The sequence below is a fragment of the Pelophylax lessonae genome (genome assembly GCF_965119305.1).
Source record: "Pelophylax lessonae genome assembly, chromosome: 12".
NCBI lineage: Eukaryota > Metazoa > Chordata > Amphibia > Anura > Ranidae > Pelophylax > Pelophylax lessonae.
Window position 1 is genome coordinate 213,739,879 of NC_138779.1, and position 23,769 is coordinate 213,763,647.

Below are 23,769 nucleotides of genomic sequence, written 5' to 3' on the forward strand. Positions count from 1 at the left end.
ATCTACTGATGGGGAGGGGTCTATTGTTGCTGGCTGCTGGAGGATCTATTGTTGCTTGGGGGGATATATTATTGAGGGAGGAATCTACTGTTGCTGGGGGGGTCAATTGTTGCTGGGAGGGATCAATTGTTGCTGGCTGCTGGAGGATATATTTTTGCTTGGGGGGGTCTATTATTGAGGGGAGAGCCTATTGTTGATGGAGAGTCAATTGTTGCTGGGAGGGATCTACTGATGGGGGAGGAGTCTAATGTTGCTGGCAGCTGGAGGATCTATTGTTGCTTGTGAGATTTATTATTGAGGGAGGAGTCTACTGTTGCTGGGGGGTTAATTGTTGCTGGGAGGGATCTACTGATGGGGGAGGGGTCTATTTTTGCTGGCTGCCGGAGGATCTATTATTGCTTGGGGGGAACTAAGGGCAATACCCACACCTATTCTCAGAGCAAAAACGCCCTGCAATGTGCGCTGCAGGGTGATGAATAGGAGCCAGGCACAGCAAGCATGTGCCTATGGGCTGCAGACATAGAGGGGCACAGCTTTCCTTAAAGGGGACAGATCAGTAATTTTTCACATGTGCATAAATTTAACCCTGACATTATAATATACAGCAAAGGAAATTAAAACCTTTATTTTTTTTCTGTCTAACGTTAGCTAAAAATATATGATTTCTATTTTATATCAACGCTAGAAAGGGGTCACAGACAGAAAAAAATTGGCAGGCATTTTAAAATTTTCCCACTGTTCTGTTTCAAATAATGCTTGGTGCATTGACATACCTCTTTGGACCCAGTCTGTCCAGATGTGATGGTCACCTGCTGACTTGGCACCATCCACAGGCAGCTTTACTCTTCAATAAGACACACAAGTTGAATCCAAAGCAGTTTTACATCAGACAACCGCAGGATGTTTTTGCAGTTTCTTGGAGTGTAAGAAGACTTCTTTAAAGCCTGCCTCTGTGAAGAACTAACACTGACTGAGGGAACATGGAAGAAACAGGGAGGGTCCAGCTAGGACTCAACTAACTAGCACTAAATAGGAGGGGAGGACGGAGGAAGATACCAAATCACTTGGTAAACAAGTTGTAGTGGCCCACAACCTCCACTAGATGTCAGCATACACCAAAACAACCTGTTTCTGTACAATATAACACAGAAAATTACATATAAGTGGAACAGTACACCCACTCTAAGGAAAAAAAATAAAATAAAAGCGGGCGTTAGGCTTTAATACACAGTGCTGCAGACATTGGGCTGTCTGCAACTTCCCTCTAAAGCACAGATCTCCCACTAATTTTGGCTTACAGGTCATAGGAAATTTGTTGATAGAATGGTGTGTATTATACTGGTCACCTGGTACTTGCAGGGCTTCCTAAAAGGGAGTACAGGCAGTAGTCCTGTACTGGGCCCGGGCCCCAATGAGTCAGCAGAGGCTCAAGCAGTTGAAGTCTGTGGGGCTTAATAAAGGAGAGTACAGGCAGTACACCTCTACTGGGCCCAGGCCCCATTAGGTCAGCCCAGCCATGACAGTCTGTGGGGCTTCCTAAAGGGGGGTACAGGCAGTATTCCTGTACTGATCCCAGGTCCCATTGGGTCATTGGGGGGCCTGGCAGTGGCTGTATGTGGGGTTTCCTAAAGGAGAGTACAGGCAGTACTCATGCAAGGGGCCCAGGCCTCTTGGGTCAGCAGGGGGCCCAGCAGTGGCTGTCTGTGGGGTTTCACAAAGGGGAGTACAGGCAGTACTCCTGCAAGGGGCCCAGGCCTCATTGGGTCAGCAGAGGGGTTCAGCAGTGGCTTTCTGTGGGGCTTTCTAAAGGAGAGTACAGGCAGTACTCCTCTACTGGGCCCAGGCCCAATTGGGTCAGCTCAGCAGTTGCAGTCTGTGGGGCTTCCTAAAGGGGAACACAGGCAGTACTCCTGTACTGGGCCCAGGTCCTATTGGGTCAGTAAGGGGCCTGGCAGTGGCTGTTTATAGGGTTTCCTAAAGGAGAGTACAGGCAGTACTCCTGCAGTGGGCCCAGGCCTCATTGGGTCAGTGGGGGTCCAGCAGTGGCTGTCTGTGGAATCTCCTAAAGGGGAGTACAGGCAGTACTTCTGCAAGGGGCCCAGGCCTCATTGGGTCAGTGGGGGTCCAGCAGTGGCTGTCTGTGGAATCTCCTAAAGGAGAGTACAGGCAGTTCTCCTCTACTGGGTCCAAGCTCCACTGGGTCAGCTCAGCTGTTGCAGTCTGTGGGACTTCCTAAAGGGGAGTAAAGGCAGTGTTCCTTTACTGGGCCCAGGTCCCATTGGGTCAGTAAGGGGCCTGGCAGTGGCTTTTTATAGGATTTCCTAAAGGAGAGTACAGGCAGTACTCCTGCAGCGGGCCCAAGCCTCATTGGGTCAGTGGGGTCCAGCAGTGGCTGTCTGTGGGGTTTCCTAAAGGGGAATACAGGAGGTACTCCTGCAAGGGGCCCAGGCCTCAATGGGTCAGCAGAGGGGTTCAGCAGTGGCTGTCTGTGGAGCTTCCAAAAGGGGAGTACAGGCAGTACTTCTTTACTGGGCCCAGGCCCCATTGGGTCAGCCCAGCAGTGGCTGCCTGTGGAGCTTTCTAATGGGGAGTACAGGCAGTACCCCTGTACTGGGCCCAGGCCCCATTGGGTCATTGTGCGGTTTGGCAGTGGCTGTTTGTGGGGTTTCCTAAAGCAGAGTACAGACAGTACTTATTGGGTCAGCGCAGGCCCCAGCGGTAGCTGTCTATGGGGCTTCTTAAAGGGGAGTACAGGCAGTACCCCTCTACTGGGCCTGGCACTATTGGGTCAGCAGGGGGTATAGCAGTGGCTGTTTGTGGAGCTTCCTAAAGGGTAGTACAGGCATTATTCCTGTACTTTGCCTGGGCCCCACTGGGTTATCAGGGGGTCTGACAGGGGCTATCTATGAGTAGCCCCAATGCAGTGTTGACAGCTTGGTGACTTCTGTTCGCCGGCGTTGGGGTCGGAGCAAGTTCCCCTTCCATAGCTGCTGGGTGGGATGATAGAACTCAGGCTGTAGAGCTTTTGCTCCAGTTGGGCATGGTGCTGGGGGTTGAATGCATGAAGCCGTTTCAGCAACTACTGAGGGGTCACTCTGCACGGATAGGCAGAAGGAGCTGGGGGAAGGGGGCGAATTACTAGAGATTCGCGTCAATGTCAAAACATGGTAAAGATCACTTAGAACAATATCTGACCTCTGTCTGCTGTCGTTGGGGCCTGAGCAAGTTCCCCTACATAGTGGGATGATATAACTTAGGCTGTGGAGCCTTTGCTCCGGTTTGGCTCGGTGCTTGGAGTGGGGTGCATGCAGCTATTGCGGCAAATACTGAAGAGTCGCTGCCTACTGACAGACGGGAGGAACTGGGGGAGGGGGACGGGTGAACAGAAATACAAATGGAAAAAAGATCACTTAGTACAATATCTGACTTCCGTCTGCCTGTGTTGGGGCCTAAGCAAGTTCCCTTTTCATAGCTGCTGGGTGGAATGATAGGACATCCCAGGTGAGATAAAGATCACTTAGAACAAAATCTGACTTCCGTGTGCTGGTGTTTGGGCCTGAGCAAGTTTCCCTTCCACAGCTGCTAAGTGGGATGATAGGACATCCTTGGTGGAATAAAGATCATTTAGAACAATATCTGACTTCCGTCTGACGGCGTTGGGGCCTGAGCAAGTTCCCCTTCCATAGATTCCTGGTAGGATAAAGATCACTTAGAACAAAATCTGACTTCCGTCTGCCGGCGTTGGGGCCTGAGCTAGTTCCCCTTCCATAGATTCCTGGTAGGATAAAGATCACTTAGAACAAAATCTGACTTCCGTCTGCCGGCGTTGGGGCCTGAGCAAGTTCCTCTTCCATAGATTCCTGGTAGGATAAAGATTACTTAGAACAATATCTGACTTTCGTCTGCCGGTGTTGGGGCCTGAGCTAGTTCCCCTTCAATAGCTGCTGGGTGGGATGATAGGACATCCCAGGTGAGATAAAGATCACTTAGAACAAAATCTGACTTCCGTGTGCTGGTGTTGGGGCCTGAGAAAGTTTCCCTTTCCACAGCTGCTGGGTGGGATTATAGGACATCCTTGGGGAATCAAGATCATTTAGAACAATATCTGACTTCCGTCTGCTTGCCGACGTTGGGGCCTGAGCAAGTTTCCCCTTCCACAGCTGCTGGGTGGGATTATAGGACATCCTTGGTGGAATAAAGATCATTTAGAACAATATCTGACTTCCGTCTGCCAGCGTTGGGGCCTGAGCAAGTTCCCCATCCATAGATTCCTGATAGGATAAAGATCACTTAGAACAATATCTGACTTCCGTCTGCCGGCGTTGGGGCCTGAGCAAGTTCCCCTTCCATAGATTCCTGGTAGGATAAAGATCACTTAGAACAATATCTGACTTCCGTCTGCCGGCGTTGGGGCCTGAGCAAGTTCCCCTTCCATAGATTCCTGATAGGATAAAGATCACTTAGAACAAAATCTGACTTCCGTCTGCCGGCGTTGGGGCCTGAGCAAGTTCCTCTTCCATAGATTCCTGGTAGGATAAAGATTACTTAGAACAATATCTGACTTCCGTCTGCCGGCGTTGGGGCCTGAGCAAGTTCCCCTTCCATAGATTCCTGGTAGGATAAAGATCACTTAGAACAAAATCTGACTTCCGTCTGCCGGCGTTGGGGCCTGAGCAAGTTCCCCTTCAATAGCTGCTGGGTGGGATGATAGGACATCCCAGGTGAGATAAAGATCACTTAGAACAATATCTGACTTTCGTCTGCCGGCGTTGGGGCCTGAGCAAGTTCCCCTTCCATAGATTCCTGGTAGGATAAAGATCACTTAGAACAAAATCTGACTTCCGTCTGCCGGCGTTGGGGCCTGAGCAAGTTCCCCTTCAATAGCTGCTGGGTGGGATGATAGGACATCCCAGGTGAGATAAAGATCACTTAGAACAAAATCTGACTTCCGTCTGCCGGCGTTGGGGCCTGAGCAAGTTCCCCTTCAATAGCTGCTGGGTGGGATGATAGGACATCCCAGGTGAGATAAAGATCACTTAGAACAATATCTGACTTTCGTCTGCCGGCGTTGGGGCCTGAGCAAGTTCCCCTTCCATAGATTCCTGATAGGATAAAGATCACTTAGAACAATATCTGACTTCCGTCTGCCGGCGTTGGGGCCTGAGCTAGTTCCCCTTCAATAGCTGCTGGGTGGGATGATAGGACATCCCTGGTAGGAAAAGATCACTTTGAACAATATCTGACTTCTATCTGCCAGCGTAGGTTCCTGAGCAAGTTCCCCTTCCTAAACTGCTGGGTGGGATGATAGGACATCCCAGGTAGGATAAAGATCTCTTAGAACCATATCTGACTTCTGTCTGCATGATGGGGCCTGAGCATGTTCTCCTTCCACAGCTGCCGGGTTGGATGATAGGGCAACCCAGATTGGATAAAGATCACTTAGAACAATATCTGACTTCCGTCTGCTGGCGTTGGGGCCTGAGCAAGTACCCCATCCATAGCTGCCAGGTGGGGTGATAGGACTTCCCAGGAGAGATAAACATCATTTAGAACAATTTCTGTTCAGCTTGTAGCTCAGCTTTGAGAGAGACCTTGGTGACCTTTGTTTCTTGGAGCAGTGGTGCGGTGGAATGAAAATAGGCCAGAGCCGGACTTTGGCATCGTCACAAAGAGATGTGCCAGAATTTGATGGGAAACAGCAGAGCCCGGGGAGCTTTATGAGATTATCCTTCTGAGCACAGAGCTCTGCCCGTTCTAATTGGTTCCTGAACAGGATTTCTCAACTTTATTTTTGGTAGCTAATGCCAAGGCAGCATGAGATCATCTAACCCGGAACGTCAATTGCAGACCTTACAAAATACCTTGGCTCTTCTGGATTTTCTGAAGGGAAATCCTGCAAAAATGAACAAGGAGTACATTTAAAAGAAATTTTGCATAGCAATTCACCCAGTGAAGGTGCACGTACATTCGTTCTGTGCGGATGGGAAAAAACACAAATGATATTTCCCGTGCCGGTCAAGTGTTCTTCATTGATTTAAAAGAGAAAATGCTGCATTTGGCCACTAGATGGAGCTAAGTATCAATATTTAGCACCATCTAGTGGCCAAATGCCATATTTTTAGTTTTAGAAATGAAGAGAAGAAGGCCTGAGTATATTCGAAAGTTGGCTCAGTAGGACTTACTTAAAGGGTTAGGAACTCTCTCTAAGCTCATCGTGGTTCCCCATGGGATAGAGTTTAGTGAGTCCCATGATCTTCTGTACCTGGAAGTATCAAGTATGTCACTTCTCTAGGACAGGAGAAAATGAAGAGAAGAAGGTCTGAGTATATTCCAAAGTTGGCTCAGTAGGACTCACGTAAAGGGTTCGGGACTCTCTCTAAGCTCATGATGGTTCCTTGTGTGATGGAGTTTAGTGAGTCCCATGATCTTCTGTACCTGGAAGTACCAAGTATGTCACTTCTCTAGGACAGTAGGAAATGAAGGGAAGTATATTCCAAAGTTTATTCAGGAGGATCTGTTACAAGGTTAGGGACCCTCTCTAACCAGATGATGGTTCCTCATGGGAGGGAGTTTAGTGAGTCGCATGATCTTCTGTACCTGGCAGTACAAAGTATTTCACTTCTCTAGAACAGGAGGAAATGAAGAGGAGTATATTCCAAAGCTGATTCAGGAGGATCTGTTACAAGGTTAGGGACTCTCTCTAAGCACGTGATGGTTTCTCATGGGAGAGAGTTTAGTCAGTCCCATGATCTTCTGTACCTGGAAGTACCAAGTATGTCACTTCTCTAGGACAGGAGGAAATGAAGAGGAGTATATTCCAAAGTTGGTAGGACTCATTTAAAGGGTTAGGGACTCTCTCTAAGCTCATGATGGCTCCTCATGGGAAGGGAGTTTAGAGAGTCAAATGATCTTCTGTACCTGGAAGTACCAAGTATTTCACTTCTCTAGGACAGGAGGAAATGAAGAGAAGAAGGCCTGAGTTTATTCCAAAGCTGGTTTAGGAGGACCTGTTAAGACTCTCTAAGCACATGATGGTTCCTCATGGGAGGGAGTTTAGTGAGTCCCATGATCTTCTGTACCTGGAAGTTCCAAGTATGTCACTTCTCTAGGACAGGAGGAAATTAAAAGAAGTATATTCCAAAGCTGGTTCAGGAGGATCTGTTACAAGGTTGGGGACTCTCTCTAAACACATGATGGTTCCTCGTGGGAGGGAGTTTAGTGAGTCCCATGATCTTCTATACCTGGAAGTACCAAGTATGTCACTTCTCTAGGACAGGAGGAAATTAAGAGAAGTATATTCCAAAGCTGGTTCAGGAGGATATGTTGCAAGGTTAGGGACTCTCTCTAAGCACCTGATGGTTCCTCATGGGAGGGAGTTTAGTCAGTCCCATGATCTTCTGTACCTGGAAGTACCAAGTTTATCATTTCTCTAGGACAGGGGGAAATAAAGAGAAGTATATTCCAAAGTTGGTTCAGGAGGAACTGTTATAAGGTTAGGGACCCTCTCTAACCACATGATGGTTCCTCATAGTAGGGAGTTTAGTGAGTCAAATAATCCTCCGTAACTGGATGTATCTAGTATGTCACTTGTCTAGGACAGGAGGAAATGAAGAGAAGAAGGCCTGAGTATGTTCCAAAGTTGGTTCAGGAGGACTCACTTAAAGGGTTATGGATTCTCTCTAAGCTCATGATGGTTCCTCTTCCTCATGGGAGGGAGTTTAGTGAGTCCCATGATCTTCTGTACCTGGAAGTACCAAGTATGTCACTTCTCTAGAACAGGAGGAAATGAAGAGAAGTATATTCCAAAGCTGATTCAGGAAGATCTGTTACAAGGTTAGGGACTCTCTAAGCACATGATGGTTCCTCATGGGAGGGAGTTTAGTGAGTCAAATGATCATCCATAGCTGGAAGTATCAAGTATGTCACTTCTCTAGGACAGGAGGAAATGAAGAGAAGAAGGTCTGAGTATATTCCAAAGTTGGTTCAGGAGGACCTGTTACAGAGTTAATGACTCGCTCTAAAAACATGATGGTTCCTCATGGGAGGGAGTTTAATGAGTCACATGATCCTCCTTACCTAGACATACCAAGAATGCCACTTCTCTAGAACAGGAGAACAAAGAAGTTGAAGAGCGAGCGAATGGGAGGAAAAACATTAGGTAGGTGGCCAATTAAGCGTACCTGTTTCTCTGTCCTGGTCAAGAGATCTATACCATGTAGAAATCTTTGACCAATGACATTTTCCCTTCTCTACAGTTCTCTCTTCACACTCACGTCCCACCCAACCAATGGCCAAGTGAAGGAGGACACAATTACTAATATATTATGACTATCAGCTCCATCTAGTGGCTATAATGTAGTATTTTCTCAAACCATGCTATTTTTTATTATGAATAAAAAAATATTCAACCTTGAGAGAAAATATTCTGTTTTTGCCCCCATACACAAACAACGAATGTACATGCAGCCTCAAAAGTCAAACAGCTCTGCACATTTTTTTACCCCGAGTGATGAAAAATCCCAAGTGCAATTCAACTAAAGATATGCTTGGAATTGTGGTCCATACACTAAAAAAATTATCTTAAAAAGTCTACTGGCAGATCAACAGGCATAATATACACTGATCAGCCATAGCTTTATGACCACCCACCTAATATTAAGTGGCTCCCTCTCTCGCCTCCTTGACCCATCGAGGCATGGACTCCATTAGACCTCTGAAGGTATGCTGTGGTATCTGGCACTGAGCCGTCAGTAGCAGATCCTTTAAGACCTGTAAGTTGTGAGGTTGGGCCTCAATGGATTGGACTTGTCTTTCCAGCGCACAGATGCTCGATGGATTAAGATCTGGAGAATTTGGAGGCCAAGTCAACACCTTCAGCTCGCTGTTGTGTTCCTCAAACCATTCTTGAATGATTTTTGCAGTGTGGCAGGGTGCATTATCCTGCTGAAAGAGAACACTGCCATCAGGGAATATGTGATAGGGGTGGACTTGGTCACCAACAATGTTTAGGTAGATGGAATGTGTAAAGTAACATCCACCTGAATGGCAGGAGCCAAGGTTTCCCAGCATCACACTGCCTCTGCCAACTTGTCTTCTCCCCTTACTGCATCCTGGTGCCATCTCTTCCCTGGGTAAGTGACGCACACCCACCCTTCCATCCACATCTACGTGACTCATCAGACCAGGCCACCTTCTTCCATTGCTCCGTGGTCCAGTTCTGATGCTCACGTGCCCATTGTAGGAGCTTTTGGCTGTGGTCACGGGTCAGCATGGACACCCAGCCCCATACACAACAAACTGGGATGAACATTTTTCTGGCTTCAACTTCAGGGACAACATGTTCACTTGCTGCCTAATATATCTTATTGACTTTTAGGTGCCATTGTAACGAGATGATCAATGATATTCGCCTGTCAGTGGTCATAAAGTTTGGCTGATCTGGGTAGGTCACAAGGACAAGGAAAAAAAATGCCCTCTGATGGGAATCAAATGGGCCAACAACCAAGCGTCTCCCCCCGTTCCTCATGGGTTATCCAGCGGCTGGGCCAGACAGGCACAAATCTGTACGGTTCCACCAGACATGAGAACCATAAAGCCGGATCATGGATTGGCCAGGCGCCAGTGCGGCCCAGTCGGTCCCTACTATCAGATTTGGAGGATTGTCTTCTAATCCCGGCTTGACATTGGCTGACGACCAAAAACTACAACAACAAAAACAACAAAATCGGCTGATTTGCTGTTAAAGGGATTGTAGAATCTTATCGTTTTTTTTTTTTTTTTTTAACATACAAAAAAATAAATCAATGGAAATATTCCCATCAATGTGTGCTGATGCTTTAAAGGGTAACTCCACTTTCGTGCGGAAAAAAAAAATAGGCAAATAAAGAAAAAACAATATAGCGTATACAATTGCAACACAAATCATATTGTAATTGAATGTTATTAAAAATGACCTTTCCTTTTCAATCTGTAGCTGTTGTAATTTTCTGAAAATGCAATACAATATGGCCGCCTGGACCTGTTCTGTACACAGAATGTATAATGACCACACCCCCAGAAACATCATTTCCTGCTTGTGTGATTGGCTCACCAATTTTCCCAGTCTGCACTAAGATACAAGTCAGATATCTGGCATCCCCTGCAACAGAAATGTCATTTTTGGTGAGATGCTCCCAATAGGAACACGTCTAAAGGGATGCAGGTCCAGGAGATTTCCTCATTAGAGCCTTGCAGCTGCCACAGCTGATAGATAATTATGAAACCACTCCCATTAGACCCACTCAGCACAGAGGAACAAACAATGATTTCTTCAGAATAACAAAATGTAGGAATCTGCAACAAAGTTTGTTACAATCCCTGCAATGTACAGAGATCACCCAGAGGGGGGTGTTTTTTTTTTCTCAACAATAGTGGAGTTACGCTTTAAGTGGGTGTAAACCTCAGACATGAAATCTGAACAAAGCATATCCCTCTATAGTGTGTACTTGCCTCAATCCAGATCTCTAAAGCCCCGTACACACGTACAGATTGTCGGCCGCAAATATTCGGCCGCCGACCAATCGGCCGATTGTAGGCTTGTTAGTATGATTCTTCCGACAGCCGACAGCGCATTTTCGGCCGAACAGAATCTGTCCTGTAGGCATTAACATTTTTGTAGGCCGACAACAGAACGGCCGATTGTGCCTAAGTCAGTACAGATTTCGGCCGACAATCAGCAGATTTGCAAGACTGGGCATGCTCAGAGAAGAAAAAAGACAAGGAACGTTAACCATCACATGACATCACTTCTGCAGTCGGCTGTTGTTGGCCGACAAAATTCGTGTGCAGTCTTTTGCACTTTTCAGCCGACACGACAGCACCGGACAAAAGACGGCCGATCGTTCGGCCGACGATCGGTACGTGTGTACGGGGCTTTAGTGTCATTTCTGTCTGCTCCCTCCTTCCGCTTCTATCTGCATGAGTCACTTCTGACACCAAGAGATAAAAGGTGACGGGGGTGGGAGCTCCAGCACACAGCCTGTGATTGACAGCCTCAGCTCTGTTCCTGTGTGAAAGGGGGGGGGTGTCCCTTCCCTCCAATCAGCTCTCACTGACCTCTGCAGAGTGTAACATCAGCTCTCAGCCCCCTGCTTTCTGAAAGCTCAGAGAAACTTCATAAATTCTGGACTTTTAATGGATGTAGAAAAGAGAAGACTGCAGATAAACAGGTTCAACTTATGTAGGAGGATGTAGGAGGAGAAACATGCATGCTCAGCCCGGTGCGGTCAGGCCTGTTTATGTCTCGGTTGGTCAGATTCTCTGTAGCTGGAATACCCAGAGCTGTTCTCTGAACAGGACGCAGAGAGAGCGCAGGGTGGGGGAGGGGCCACTGAGACTGGCACGGAGTTGGCACACAGAGTCCAGGCGATCTGCCAACATCCAGATAAACAAGTTATGTGCGGAATAACAGAAACACAAAGGATGGAGAGTCAGGAGCCCGCTATACTCAACCCAGCCCCCCCACCCCCCTTCACAGACTGCAAACCCCCTGATTATAGCCGACCTCCTGTGTAAGGTCTTCATAGATTGATTACAAGTCATCACATTGGGGGGTGATTCTATCAATACCTCCAGATGAAGGGTATAAAGAGAGAGAGGGAGGAAAAAGAGAGAGTAGAAGAGAGAGAGACAAATAGAAAGAGAGAATGAGGGAGTGCAGAGAGAATGAAGGGGGGGGGGGGTGAGAAAAGGAGAGAGAGAGAATAGGAGAAAGAAAGAAAGAAAGAAAGAAAGAAAGAAAGAAAGAAAGAAAGAAAGAAAGAAAGAAAGAAAGAAAGAAAGAAAGAAAGAAAGAAAGAGAAAGAAAGAAAGAAAGAAAGAATGTCTGAGAATAGCAGAGAGAATGAAAGAGAGGGCGAGAGGGAGAATGAGGGGGGGGGGGGTGAGAGAAGGGGATAAAAGGAGAGAGTAGGAGAGAGAGACACACATAGAAAGATAGAAGGAGTAGGAGCAGAGAGAATGAGAGAGAAAAGAGAGGGAGGGAGAGAAAGAGGTGAATGAAAGAGAGAAGGGGGGGAGAGAGAATATGAGAGAGAGAAAGAACGACTGAGTGAGAGCAGATAGAATGGAGGGGGTAGGGGAGAGACATATAGAAAGAGAGAATGAGGGAGAGCAGAGAGAATGAAGGTGGGGGGAGAGAAGGGGGGAGAGAGAGAGAAGGGGAGAAAAAGAGAGAATAGGAGAAAGAAAGAATGAGTATATTTGAAAAAAAGCAGAGAGAATGAAAGAGAGGGCAAGAGGGAGAATGAGGAGGGGGGGGGGTGAGAGAAGGGGGAAAAAAGAGAGAGTAGGAGAGAGAGAGACATGAAAGAGAGGGAGGGAGAGAAAGGGGGTGAATGAAAGAGAGAAAGGGGGAGAGAGAATATGAGAGAGAGAGAGAGAGAGAGAGAGAGAGAGAGAGAGAGAAAGAACGAATGAGTGAGAGCAGATAGAATGAAGGGGGTAGGGGAGAGACATATAGAAAGAAGGAATGAGTGGGAGCAGAGAGAATGAGAGAGAAAAAGAGAGGGAGGGAGAGAAAGGGGGTGAATGAAAGAGAAAGGGGGGGGAGGGAGATAATATGAGAAAGAGAGAGAAAGAACGACTGAGTGAGAGCAGATAGAATGAAGGGGGTAGGGAGAGACATATAGAAAGAGAGAATGAGGGAGAGCAGAGAGAATGAAGGTGGGGGGAGAGAAGGGGGGAGAGAGAGAGAAGGGGAGAAAAAGAGAGAATAGGAGAAAGAAAGAATGAGTATATTTGAAAAAAAGCAGAGAGAATGAAAGAGAGGGCAAGAGGGAGAATGAGGAGGGGGGGGGTGAGAGAAGGGGAAAAAAAGAGAGAGTAGGAGAGAGAGAGACATAAAAGAGAGGGAGGGAGAGAAAGGGGGTGAATGAAAGAGAGAAAGGGGGGGAATATGAAAGAGGGAGAGAAAGAACGAATGAGCGAGAGCAGAGAGAATGAAGGGGGGAGGGGAAAAGAGGAGAAAGTAGGGGAGAGAGAGACCTTCAGAAAGAAAGAATGAGTGAGAGAAGAGAGAATACAAGAGAGGGAGGGAGAGAAAGGAGGTGAATGAAAGAGAGAAAGGGGGGGGAGAGAGAATATGAGAGAGAGAGAGAGAAAGAACGAATGAGTGAGAGCAGATAGAATGAAGGGGGTAGGGGAGAGACATATAGAAAGAAGGAATGAGTGAGAGCAGAGAGAATGAGAGAGAAAAAGAGAGGGAGGGAGAGAAAGGGGGTGAATGAAAGAGAAAGGGGGGGGGAGAGAGATAATATGAGAGAGAGAGAGAAAGAACGACTGAGTGAGAGCAGATAGAATGAAGGGGGTATGGAGAGACATATAGAAAGAGAGAATGAGGGAGAGCAGAGAGAATGAAGGTGGGGGAGAGAAGGGGGGAGAGAGAGAGAAGGGGAGAAAAATAGAGAATAGGAGAAAGAAAGAATGAGTATATTTGAAAAAAAGCAGAGAGAATGAAAGAGAGGGCAAGAGGGAGAATGAGGGGGGGGGGGGTGAGAGAAGGGGAGAAAAAGAGAGAGTAGGAGAGAGACATATAGAAAGAAAGAAGGAGTGGGAGCAGAGAGAATAAAAGAGAGGGAGGGAGAGAAAGGGGGTGAATGAAAGAGAGAAAGGGGGGGGGAATATGAAAGAGGGAGAGAAAGAACGAATGAGCGAGAGCAGAGAGAATGAAGGGGGGAGGGGAAAAGAGGAGAGAGTAGGGGAGAGAGAGACCTTCAGAAAGAAAGAATGAGTGAGAGAAGAGAGAATAAAAGAGAGGGAGGGAGAGAAAGGGGCTGAATGAAAGAGAGAAAGGGAAGGGAGAGTATGAGAGAGAGAGAGAGAGAGAGAGAGAAAGAACGAATGAGTGAGAGGGGGGAGGGGAGAAGAGGAGAGAGTAGGGGAGAGACAGAATGAGTATATATGAGCATAGCATAGAAAAATAAAGAGAGGGTGAGAGAGAGAGAATAAAGAGGGGGGGGGGGGGGCAAAAAGAGAGAGGAAGGAAAAAGGGAGTAGGGGAGAGAGAGAGATATATAGAAAGAAAGAATGAGTGAGCAGAGAGAATGAAAGATAGAGACAATGTGAGAAAGAGAGATAAGGAGAGAAGAGAAAATAAAAGAGGGAGGGAGGGAGGGAAAAGAGAGAAAGAGGGTGAATGAAAGAGAAAGGGGGGGAGGAAGAAGAGAGGATAGGAAAGAGAGAGAGAAAGAATGAGTGAGAGCAGAGAGAATGAAAGATAGAGAGAACACGAGAAATAGAGGGAGAGAATAGGAGAGAGAGAGAAGAGAGAATAAAAGAGAGAGTGGGAGAGAAAGAGGGAGAATGAAAGCGAGAGAGAGAGAGAGAGAGAGACTAGGAGAGAGAAGAGAGAATAAAAGAGAGGGAAAGAGAGAGAATAAAAGAGAGAGAGAGGGAAAGGAAAAAGAAGGAATGAGAGAGAGAGAGAGAGAAATAAGAAAGGAAGGAAAGAGAGAGAATAGGAGAGAGAGAGGGAAAGGAAAAAGAAAGAATGAGAGAGAGAGAGAGCGAGAGAGGGAGAATATTAGAGAAAGGAAGGAAAGAGAGAATAGGGGAGAGAGAGAGACAGGGAAAGAAAGTATGAGTGCGTATATACGTGTATATACAGTATGCGGCGGGCGATCGACAAGTGGTTAGAGTGATTGTAAAATTAATTTTTTTTTTTTTAAATAATAAAGATGTCATCCATGCCTGCTCTGTGTAATCATTTTGCACAGAGCAGCCCCCATCCTCCTCTTCTCTGGTCCCCCGTTGGCGCTCCTGGCTCCTCCCCCCTGCCGAATGCCTCCATAGCAAGCCACTTTTTTTCCCCAAACATACCCAGGCAGTGTACTGTATAGCCAATGATAAATGAGACTGCAACTGGAAATCACAAGTAGGGTTCAATATACTGTATGTACCAAGGATTTTGCTTTTGGGTAAAATCAGATTAAAAGCTTTGTATTTTATTTTTTTCATAATAAGCTAAAGCAGAACCCCTCCACCAAAATTTAGTACCATTCCCCATGTATGTATGGTAGACTTTATCACTTAAAGGCCATCTTGACTTTTTTCTTGGTTCAGTAGTTCATCATATTGGTGTGGAATAAGAAATTCAGTACTTTGGCGCCCTCTGGTGGTCTTGCTGTTACAACACAAGCTATATTCTACAGCAGTCTTTCTCAACCTTGTTAGACATGACACCCTTTAACCACTTAAGCCCCGGAGGATTTTCCTGCTAAACGACCAGGGGGTATTTTGCGATTCGGCACTGCGTGACTTTAACGGACAATTGCGTGGTCGTGCGACGCTGTACCTAAACGAATTTGACGTCCTTTTTTTCCCACAAACAGAGCTTTCTTTTGGTGGTATTTGATCACCTGTGCGATTTTTACTTTTTGCGCTATAAACAAAAAAGAGCGTAAATTTTGCAAAAATAACAATATTTTTCACATTTTTTTATATGAAATTCCCCCCAAAAAAAATGTAAAAATCAACATTTTTTAACATTTTCGGCCAATTTGTTTTATGCTACCTATGTTTGGTAAAAAAAAAAATCGCAAAAAGCGTATTTTGATTGGTTTGCGCAAAAGTTATCGCGTTTACTAACAAAGGGAAAGATTTTTGTCATTTTTGTTGTTTTTTTTTTTTTTAACGTGCAATGGCGGCAATCTGCGATTTTTTTTGCAGTACTGCGACATTGCGGCGGACAGATCGGACCCTTGACTGACATTTTTGACACTTTTGGGGTTACCAGTGACATTTCTACAGTAATCAGTGCTATATATATGCACTGTTACTGTAAAAATACACTGGTAGTGAAGGGGTTAACTTTATTTGGGAGGGAGGGGCTGTGTGTATCCTTAGGGGTGTGCTTTCTACTGTGATTGGCTGTGGCTTGAGCTGTAAGGACACTGATCAACGGATCTACATACTAGATCCGTGTGATCAGTGTCTTTACAGCGAGGAGAATGACAGGTGGCTTGTTTACACAAGCTGCCTGACATTCTCCCTCTCCCCCGCCGAGTGACCGGCGGACATCGGGTCCGCTGGTCACACGCGCGGGGGGGTCCGTGACCGCGCGGGAGCGCGCCTCCGCGGGCGCGCGCTCGCTCCCCAGAGCCTCACAGGCGAGCGACGTAGACCTACGTCACTCTGCCTGTGAGGGGCTGACTGCCGCAGTAAATATACTGTGAGCAGTCGGCAAGCGGTTAAAAGTACTGTAAACCCCCCTCTATCGCGGGGGTTACGTTCCGGACCCAGCCGTGAAAAGTGAAAATTCGCGAAATAGAAAAACCCTATTAAAATACACTGTAGGCATGTTTTTCTTTTACTGTCACTGCAATTTTAAAAGCATTTTAAGGTCTTTAAACACACTTTTAAAAGGATAGAAACTCATTTAAACACATAAAAGATACTGAGAGACAGAGCAAGAGCTATGGAAAACACAAAAATATTTCATTTACAATGATTTATATAGTAAAATAACATTACAGAAAAAAACGCAATATACCGGGACCGCAAAAACGGAACTGCGATGGAGCGGGGGTTTACTGTATATCAAATCTCAAGGCATCGTGGTGAACTATATTTTTTTCCAGGAGAAATTGGGCCTTCATTTGTTGGAAAAATATTAACAGTTAATTACTTTTATTGTTTTTATTATCGTTGTGGGAAAACTGGCCCAAAACTGTAAAAAAAAAAAAAAAAAATTTGCTGTATATTTTTTATGTAATTACCACAACCCACAAATAAAAGAAAAAACAAAGGCAAAATTCACATAAATTCTCCTACTCTTAGCCTGCATTGAGATTTTTGGTTAGAGCAGGAAAGGAGGGGATATCTTCCAATGGGAAAACTTATTCTGGGGACAACCAGGGATTCCCTCATTTTGGAGGGATTTCCTCTCCCTTCCTGTTTTGGCTATGAGATGGAAAAAGAGGGGAAATCTTCAAAATGGGGCACATTATAAATATATAAATATATAATAATAAATATATAATAATAAAATTTTTAAATAATAATAATAACAATAATAATAATAATAATAATAATATTAAATAATAATGCCTTTAGTTCTATTTCAATAACGGCGTTCATTCAGCAAGATATTAGAAAGCAACCAACACATTTTGCGGGTTTAAATATATCCCCCTTCTTCGGGGCCCAAAATAAATACAGAATTGATGCCAAAATTGTTGTGAAAATGTATAATTTGCCACTAAAACTCATATAGGCCACAATGAAACAAAAAAGCTTACAAAGTCGAATCTTATATACTGTAACTAATCTATAAAACACACAGACAAAATTAATTTATTAATTTATTTTCTTATTGAAAAACAGAATACAATTATTTCTCCATGTGTTTTATTATTTATGTATTTTTATTTATTAGTTTTATGTATTTTTAAACTTTTTTATTTTCTTTTTACCTATATGAGTTTTAGTGGCATATTGTATGGTTTTTACAACCATTTGTGTATCAATTCCATATATATATATATATATATATATATATATATATATATATATATAATTTTTTTTTGTAGCCCTGAAGAAGTGTGTGGGTGTGTGGGGGGGAGTACCCTTGATTCCCTGAGCCCTTGAACCCTTTGAAATGTGTGCAAATGGAAAAAAATCAGCGCAACTAATAAAACTAATAAAATAGTAAAACAGCTGCTATACCAAAATTATAAATCATTATTATTATTATTTATAAATTAAAATTTATATTGACTTTCTGCATACATTTTTTGGACTTTCAGCTCATAGGTCTGGCACTCTTTTTTAGACTCATTTAGACATTAGGTCCGCCGTGTACAGGGGTGCCCTGTTTGTGTTTAAGCGCAACATTTTCCCCATATGAATTTGTTTGATCTTCTAAGATTGTGATCCAATAATGAGTTGAATCCAACGCCTAAGTTACACATATTAAAATTTTTTGGAAATGGTTGTGCCAAGTGCTGAAAAATGACTAATATCAGTTTCGACCAGCTTGATTGGATTCTTGTGGACATAGTGTTGCACATTCATTAATCTTATGCATCTTGGGAGTCGCCACTTGTGTTTTTTAATAAAGTATTTTCCTGTATACTGCACTCAGTTGGCGCCCTCTGCCGTTGCCTTCATGTGAATGCCTGCCAATGTTAATTGACCCTGTGTGCAAGCCAGGCATGTTAACATTGTACACAGTGCTTGCAGTGTGCATCATTGTACACTAGAGGGCAGTATTTGGCATAAATTCATTGCTTACTACAGAAACAAAAAATTACCAACTAAAACAAAACAATCAAACTCCTCCCATGGTGAATGGGTTTTGGGGTGAACATACAAGCTAGGAAGTAATTACAGGGGGACAGTAGAGGGTTCAACTGCTCCTAGACCCACTAGGTCAAAATGTCCAACATGACTGCTCCCCTCTCCTGTGTACTCACATAATATATATTTTGTTCTCACATCCCTTTCTTGTTGTCGACTGTTCTTTGAACTTTAAGTAGGCTTATAAAGAATTGAGAATAGACTAGAATTTTTGTATTAAAAGTTAGAACCTGAATTGAGTAGTTAATGATGGTGGAGTCCAATTTTAGGATGTTTACATGTGACCCAGGGGTGTATCTACAGGGGTTGCAATTGCAACCGGGCCCCATGCTCCAGGAGGCCTGTGCGGCTCCCCTGTACACCTGGATAGGAGGGGCGGTGGGGGCAGCATGTAGAGAAATCACTGTCCTCCTTTTTCCTCCTGTAGCTGCAGGAGGAAAATGGAGGAGATTGGTTCCTCTGTATGCTGCCCCCGTCACTCCTCCTATCCAGTTCATTTGTGTTCTGCTGTCTCTGGGCCCCTGTGTGCTCCCCTGGTCCCCCCCCCCCCCCCCGCACTGTGCTCCCTCCCCTCTCCTGCCGGCTGCTGCAGGGGATGTGTCACAATAGAGAACCAGGAAGGGGTCGGTAAATATGTAATTTACCAGCTCCTTTCTTTTCTGAATGGACAGAGTCATAGTCAGTGACATTGTAAAAAAAAAAAAAAATAAAATGATAAAAAATAATATAATTAAAATACCAAAAAATAAAAACTACTGACACCAATGGGTGGACTTCCAGGATCGCAAAGGTCACACTTGCGACCGGGCCCTGGCATTCCTCCACCGTGGGGAGGCCCCAAGATGGCAGGAAGGGGGCCCACTGCAGAACTTGTGAAAGGGTCTCACTGCAGGACCGTAATAAAGGGCCCCGCAATGAGAGTAAAGGGCCCCCAGGATCAGTGGGAAGAGCCCCAGGCTTGAAGGGAAGGGCCCCGGCCAGGGGTCCGGGGGGCCCTTCATGGTTTCTTGCACCGGGGGCCCTGATGTGACCTACAGCTTTAGTCTCTGCACAACCAATATCTGCAGGTAATTTGCATCACTGCTTGTTATAATTAGCTTCTGAAGGAGTCAAAAGGTAACACATCTCCCAACTTTTTGAGATGGGAACGAAGGACACCTATTAGCAAAAGTATGTAGGTGCAAGACACACCCCCTGCCACGCCCCCTTAAAGAAGAATTATACAAATAAAAATTAGTTAAACCCACACGTGCTTTTTTTTTTTTTTTTTTTTTTACCACCACTATTCCTTTATATTGACTTCTGAAACTTACAAATGCATCCATTTAGAAATTGGATGAAAGGTTTAGCATTGGGAAACACTTTTTGAAAGATAAATAGTATATACAACTCTATAGATCAGACCAAAAAGAGTAACAAATGAGGAGAAAGGAGGGACAGAGAGATTTTGTTCCAAATCGGGGACAGTCCCTCCAAATCAGGGACAGTTGGGAGCTATGTGGTAATGGATGTGCTCCCAAAACCCAGGTATCAAGAATGGTCACAGAGTTTAAGGTCCAGTTGCCTATTTTTGCATACTGCAGATATGGCTGGGTTGAACCCAGGGGAGGACTGTGCCAGGGGGCAGAGGGGCGATTGCCCCCTGGGCCGCTCTGATGCCCTGTAAAAATGCTGCACAGCTTCTGTCACAGACATGCCTAAATGATTTCTGGTGAGGAGAAGTAAAAAGTCCCTACCACTAGTGTGGGTTGAAGACAAGGACAGAACACAGGCCTATCCACCCCCCGAACCCCCCCCCCCCCCCACACAGTATGGATGGTGTAAACTGTGTTTGAGCAGAGGCCGGTTCCATGCCCCACTAAAGCCCCAACCAAGCTGTCCAACCTCCCCCCATCCGCCCCCTGCTGGCCAGGTCAGGAACCTGGTTTCAGCCTGTAAGTAGAGAGTACCTGGAGCGGAGCTTCAGCCTGGAATGGGGGTCAGGAGGAGGCCGGGAAGAGGGAGAGTGGGAGGGGGGGCCAAGGCACTGCACCGTGGGCCTCTGGTTTGTACTTTCCCCCTGGGCCAAAAGTTGCCAGTCAGTCCCTGGTCGAACCCTCCAAATGTTGCCTGCTAAGGTCTGTGAACAAAACTCTTTGGTCCCCAAGTAGAATTCATAATTCCCACCGAACATCTAGCAAGTAATAGACTCTGCTAATAAAGTACAGTTCCTCTTTATTAGGTAAGGCTCCTATGAGGAAGTATAAAAGCTCCTCATATGATGTCACATCAGCAAAGGGATTTCTGTCTTGGAGGGAGCATGTGCTACCTAAAGGGGAACAAGTAACAGGTCCAAAGGACTACTTCACTAGCTCACGACATTGTGAACAGATATTGAAAATAAACCTATAGAGTGAACCCTATCCTCTGCTTTTACAAATTACCAACAAAGCAGGTATCCTAAAATCTTCTTGATAAGGAAGAATAGGTGACATATCTGTTTTACACAACATAAACATATACTGTATATTAGCCAAGCTTCAGAATAGGCCACCACACTGGACCTCATGAAGACCCAGAGCAACCATCACTTCCTCCCATTTATAATTTAAATATATAAATGTATACTAGCTGAGTTCAAGAAAAGGCCACCAACACTGGTGAAGAGCCAGGGTAACCATCACTTTCTCCCATTTATATTTCATTTATACTGATGTATACCAGCTGAGCTCCAGAATAAACCACCAACACTGCAACTCATGAAAACCCAGGCTGACCATCATTTTCTCCCATTTATGTTTTACATATACTGATGTATGTATGTATAATAGCTGAGCTCCAGAATACGCCACCAACACTGAACCTCATGAAAACCCATGCCAACCATGATTTTCCCCCATTTATATTTAAAAAATACTGATGTATACTAGCTGAGTTTGAGAAAAAAACACCAACCCAGGGTTCTGTCCTGGGACCAATCCTGTTTAATTTATTCACAAATGATCTAGAGGAGGGGATATCTAGTACAATCTCAGTATTTGCAGATGATACTAAACTAAGCTTGCCAATATCTTCTATGCAGGATGTGGAAACCTTGCAAGCAGACCTGAACAAAATAACGGGGTGGGCAACTACATGGCAGATGAGATTTAATGTTGAAAAATGTAAAGTAATGCACTTGGGGGCCAGAAACCAGAAAGCAAGCTACTCACTAGGGGGGGGGGGGGACCTCTGGGTGAGTCTAGGATGGAAAAGGACTTGGGGGTACTGGTAGACAACAGGCTTGGCAGTAGCATGCAATGCCAAGCCGCTGCAAGCAAAGCCAACAGAATACTGGGTTGTATAAAAAAGGGGATTCACTCCAGAAATAAAGAGATTATTCTCCCTCTCTACAAGACTCTGGTCCGGCCACATCTGGAGTATGCTGTCCAGTTCTGGGCACCGGTCCTCAGGAAGGATGTGCTGGAAATGGGAAGAGTCCAGAGAAGGGCAACAAAAATAATTAGGGGAATGGAGGACATCAGCTATGAGGAAAGACTACAAGCACTGAACTTATTCTCTCTGGAGAAGAGACGATTGAGGGGGGATATGATATCAATGTACAAATACTGTACTGGCGACCCTGGCATAAGGAACAAACTATTCCGAGTAAGGGAATACAATAAGACACGTGGCCACTCACTAAAACTAGAGGAAAGGCGGTTTAACCTTAAAGTCCGTAAGGGGTTCTTCACTGTAAGAGCAGTAAGGATGTGGAATTCTCTTCCACAAGCAGTCGTATCAGCAGGGAGCTAAGTACTTTCTTCCTCCCAGATCCACCTGCATCTTCTTCCTGGCAGCAGCGCAAGGTAAGGGGGTGCATTTTGATGTAAGAAAGGGTGGGTGACTCTTGACTTCTGATGGTGGGGAAGCTCTTGACATCTCATGTAAGGGTGTATAAGGAATCTAATGTTACAGATATAACCAGCCCTTTGAGGGCAACCATAATGCTGATGTGGCCCACAATGAAATTGAGTTTGACACCCCTGCCCTAGAGAATAAAATGGTGATTGCTGTAATCTTTTATGTCACACTGTATTTGCCCATAATTTTTTCAAACACAGTTTTTTGGTAAAGAACTAAACAGTAAAGTCAGCCCAATTTTTTTGTATAATGTAAAAGATGATTTTATGCCGAGAGTCGTGATCTTTATTCCAAGTAAAAAAATCACGATTCTCATTTTATCCAGAATCATGCAAATCTAATAGTAGCTGAGCTCCAGAATAGACCACCAATACTGGACCTCATATAGACCCAAAGCAACCATGACTGTTTCCTTTTATGTTTCACATACTGTATACTCATGTATAGTAGATCAGCTCCAGAATAGACCACCAACAACGGATCTCATGAAGACCCAGAGCAACCATGACGTTCTCCTTTTTTATGTTTCAAGACTGTTAGAATGCAAGGAGAAGTTTGGTTGTCTACAGGAAACATAATTTCCTGGTTTGAACACAAAACCCAGGATGCCTGGCAGATGAACACATATATTTCACAACCAACTCCACTTACCACCCTCTGCCGTCTCTCCTCCTTAGCCACTTCCTAAACAGGTTGCGACGCCTTTTTGGGGAAGCACTTGGCGTAGAGCAGTTGGACCAGGCCTCGTCCTCACTAGATGGTGTTATCTCGATGACTGGAGGCTTCAGAGACTTCTCTCTGACCCCTGTAGCTTCGTTTTCACTTCTGCCTCCTGACTCTGGCGTCCTTTGACCTTTTTTGAGCTTCTGGCGTCGCCGCCTGGCGCTTGGAGTCGAGGAACATGACCACAACTCTGGAGGCTTTAACTGCCTGAAGGTCTCCATGTCTACTGGGGTTCCTCAAAAGCCTATCATCTCCACAGAAAAAAAAAAAGGCCACAGAAAATGATTTTCAAGGCTCGTAGGCGCTTCAGGTAGCTTACGTTGAACCCTTACTGGACTCTTTTGCTTGTCTTTTAACAGTCAAGTTGCCTGCTGGGGTATTTGCCCTGCAATTTTACCTCATATTTAAATGTTGCCTTCAAAATGAAATAAAAGTTCTTAAAAATCTTGAGTTTAAAGCCCCGTACACACGAGTAGAAATTCGGCCGGGAAGTTTCGTCCGACGTCCGATCTGCCGATTTTCGGCTTGTTAGTATGGTGCTTCCGACAAACGACTCCGACTTTTCGGCAGAAAAAATCCTGGTGTGCAGGCTATATCATTTTTGTCGACCATCAAAACACGTCCGATTTTCGTCTCATTAGTACAGTTTTAGAGATGGGGAAAATTCTTATGAGCAAGACTGGGCATGCTCAGAGATGAAAGAACACATAGAAAACAATCCAACACATGACATCACTTCTGAAGTAGAATTCTGTCGTACGGGAAAATTCGTGTGTAGTCTAGAGCACATTCCAACCAACAGACACCACTCTGGGCAAAAGGCGGACG

At 45.1% G+C, this 23,769-nt stretch overlaps 1 protein-coding gene across 1 annotated transcript in view; it reads right to left on the bottom strand.

Moving 5' to 3' along the window:
- GRAMD1A (GRAM domain containing 1A) overlaps positions 1 to 23,162 on the bottom strand; it is a gene marked incomplete at its 5' end in the record, with an annotated part of 173,480 nt that extends 150,318 nt beyond the window's left edge. The window contains one exon of the mRNA XM_082273129.1: positions 22,870 to 23,162. Coding sequence (XP_082129255.1) covers positions 22,870 to 23,162 — 293 coding nt within the window. The remainder of the gene's footprint in view (positions 1 to 22,869) is intronic.
- Positions 23,163 to 23,769: the final 607 nt, after the last annotated feature.